At 39.5% G+C, this 3852-nt stretch overlaps 1 gene segment (V, D, J or C); it reads left to right on the top strand.

The window, feature by feature from the left end:
- The first annotated feature begins 613 nt into the window (after window positions 1–613).
- Window positions 614–1122, top strand: LOC103741812. The segment is given in 2 exon segments: window positions 614–672; window positions 791–1122. Coding segments are annotated over 2 exon segments (387 nt in total).
- Window positions 1123–3852: the final 2730 nt, after the last annotated feature.

Here is a 3852-nt window from a genome sequence, read left to right as displayed (position 1 = left end):
TATTCTTTTGATGAGATCTTAGACGATGACTGGTCGATTTTTGTGGTGCTTATTGGGAAAAGCATAGATACGTGCAGAAACAAATTTGAATTGCCCTGAGTTAGCAGGCCTACTCATTACATAAAAAATCATGTCTTCTTGTATTCTTTACAACTTTTTAAGTTGCCCCAAAAAGTAGAAGGGTACCAGAGCAAGCAGGAATTTACTATTTGTTAGTCCTATCCACATGCACCAACAAAAGGAGGGAATAAGGTTTTCTCCGATTTCTGGGATTGTTTCACAGGACATTCCCCTGTCGTTGTTGGAATTGAGGCAGAAAATGATGTAAAGTAATAGGAAATAGTAAAAATACCTGATTCCTCATAGGGTCAGATACTGAAGTTGTGCTTTCTCCCACGGATAAGAATATGTTGTCTGCAGACAAACCTGTGCTACTTTTGTCTGTCTTGGACATCTGGGGAACACTTGTCCTGTGCTGACTCTAAGAGATGAAATCAACCAAATCCCACAACACTCATTTCTTGGTAATTTGCATGTGACATGGACACACCCCACTGCCCTGAGGACTTATAATAGTCTGTGTACACACTGAGGATTAGTTCCTATCAGGACACAGCATGGACATGAGGGACAGCGCTCAGGTCCTGGGGCTTCTGCTGCTCTGGTTTTCAGGTAGGGAAGGGAAGTAATGGGGACTTTGTTGCCAGTTTGGCCAGAGCTATATGAAATTTTAAGAGTCATCCTGTTCAGTATTATTCAGTGTTTATTCGTTGTATATTTTTCCTATCAGGTGTGAGATGTGACACCCTAATGACCCAGTCTCCATCCTTGCTGTCAGCATCTCTGGGAGACAAAGTTACCATCACTTGCAAGGCCAGTCAGAACATTGCTACTTTGTTAGCCTGGTATCAGCAGAAACCAGGGGAAGCGCCTAAACTCCTGATCTACCTCGCATCCACACTGCAAACTGGGATCCCTTCAAGGTTCAGTGGCAGTGGATCTGGTACAGATTTCACTCTCACCATCAGCAAAGTGGAGCCTGAAGACATTGCCACTTACTTCTGTCAACAGGGTTATGATGATCCTCCCACAGTGATTCAAGTCATAGCAATAACCTCATAGGAAGCTCATGTTCAAGGCTCTGCTGCTGAGCTGCAATGGTTGGTTTATGCAACCCCAGCATTTCCAGGTGAAGCCAATTTTGTAAAGTTTCTGGGAGGTTTTTGAAGGAAAGTCAGTGAGGCTGTTCTGCATCCCAAAACTCTCTCCTCTTCAGTCTCAGAAACACAGAAGAGACAATGCCTCTTCTGAATTAATACAGGATTCAAATCTTGACATATGAGACACCTAGTTTTGATGTAATTGGTTTTCATTCCCATTCATCAAAAGGAAGTCCACATAATGATTACGTTTAGGAAAGTTTAAAAGATTCTTAGTGCAGTTAATTATAGTCTTATCTACTTTCCTTAACTGTGCTATCTGTGAGGAAAGTTAACAGTACAAATCAGGGCTCTTTGGAGCTCCCATAATGCACCTCTGCTTTCACTTACTAGAGTCTACCTCTTACCTTGTGATCCTCAGATATGTTTGGGGACTCCAAGGTTTGGTTCCTGATGCTGTCATCTTACTTACCTCTCTACATGATTAGTTTTATATTGTCATCTCTCCCCAAGTATATGAATTCTAAATCTCTTGTAAGTTCCCTCATTTGAGTAAATCTATGAAAAATCAATAGAAAGGAATTCTGACCTATACTGGTGCTACTATGTATTTTAGTAGTGCACCCAGCGTTCTAAGTTCACTAAAGCTTTGATTAAAATGATGCTACTTTTAACTGAAATGATTATAATCATAACTGAGAATTGTCTGCTATTACTTAAGCTACTACATGCTCTGAAAACTGATTATCATACAGAAATATTCAAGGCATTTGAAACCACTTCTTGATCCTAAGAATTATAAAATAAAAATGATTGAAATTTAAACAATTCATTCGTCTCATGTGGTCCTCAGCGTTTGTACAGCCCTAAGTGAGAAGAAGGATTTTTATGGGAGGCAAAGTTGAGTTGTGTCTGAGTCAAGAACACCTGCGACCACCTTGAGGGTTGACAGACACAGGAGCAAGAGAGTGTCCAGATGCTAATAGAATAAGGCTGTTCTCTGCAGAAGGGGTTTCAACACAGATGATTAAGAGCTATCTTTAGTCACGTTGTACCTCCTGCAAGACAATGGTGACAGAACAATCCAGAAAGGAAACCCCTATCAGAGCCCTCCTACGTGAGCCACTGTATCCCATTGATGATGAGCATAAATCACATTGATAACAATTTGTATGGTTAGAAAAGTGAAGTGATTATTGTGTATGGTGAAGTGTATAGAGTTATTCATAGACAGATAGATGTATAGACAGATGATAAATACATGAATAGATATAGATACTGATTTTAATGCATAGGAAGAGAAAGACACACAATATCATGTACTTCTGGATGCTACAAGTACTGGAAAAGGCACTTTGAAGATGTAAACTAAGCATATTAAGTGTCAAGATTACCCTAGATTAATCAAGTATGTCCAAAATGGAATCATAAGTGCCTTTATAAATGAGTGATCCAGAGAGATTTCATTGTCACAGACAGAAGAGAGGAAAGGTGGTAAACAAATGAAGACAGAGAGGGAGAGATATGGGCACTTGGAATGGAGCTGCAGCATCCACAGGCTGTAAAGGATTAAAGGAAGGGTCTTCTAACAGATATGGTGGGAGCCCTGTCTGGCCCCATCCAAAGTTGGCTCAAGGAAATTTATTCCACCATTCTACTTTCAAATAATGTGAGAGACTGATTTACTGAGGTTTTAAATTTTCTACTGCTTTGCTTCATTTTTTGTTTGAAATTTTTCAATTTTCATACAATGTATTTCGATATCCCCAACTAAAATTGCTTACTACCCACTGCTGGCTTCATGTGCCCATCTACTGGAGTCTGGTTGCCCTACCAATACTCATAGCCTTAAAAAATGAATGACCCTCCCCTTTCCAGCAGCCATTAGTTTCCAATAATTATTTCTTAAGATAAGGTAGTGGTTTCTTCCTCACTTTCCCATGTCTATGTGGGATTTTGTCTGCATTGACCTTCCTTGGGATTTGTGCAGCCTGTAACCATTCCTCTGAGTTCATGTAAGTAACTGCCCTGCTGTTTGAAAAACTCTATTACTTTGACGTCATCTACCACCTCTGGCTCCTGCAATCCTTCTACCATTTTTCCCCAATAATCCCCGAGCCTTGGGAGACAGAAGTTTGATAAAGATGTCCCATTCACAAATAATCACTCTGAAAACTCTTATTCTCTGTACATCGGTCAGTTGTGGGTTTCTGTATTAACCAGCATCATGTTGCATAAGAAAGCTTTTCAGGTAAGATTTGAGAGATGGATTAATCTTTGGGTATTACAAATGAGTTATTAGGATTTGCTTTAATATCATAAGTAGTTAGCAGAATAATGGTATTATGATCTCCCCTATAGCCTGTGGCCTTTGTAGTTACATGTCCCTAGGACTAATCTCAATGTCAAGTATGTGCTTTGTCTTCTGAAGTGAAACTTAAATTTAAATTTCCAGACTTAAGCTCTGCTTCCCTATCTGGGGATTCTGGTCGCTGAATGGAGGCATAGTTTGGTTTGAAACCCACTTCTAACACTTTCTTACTGATGCTTAAAATCATGAAGTTTTCATAATCTGTTATGACAGCACTTGGGAGCTTACACAAATTGGTTTCACAGAAACCCCAGATGAAATTTGTGCTTGTTTTCTTTGTTTTGTTTTGTTTTTCTGGGTTTGCTCTTTTTCCTTTTTTTT

This window comes from Nannospalax galili, unplaced genomic scaffold, assembly GCF_000622305.1.
Source record: "Nannospalax galili isolate Female #2095 unplaced genomic scaffold, S.galili_v1.0 scaffold4860, whole genome shotgun sequence".
NCBI lineage: Eukaryota > Metazoa > Chordata > Mammalia > Rodentia > Spalacidae > Nannospalax > Nannospalax galili.
This window is presented reverse-complemented; position numbering and strand designations above follow the sequence as displayed.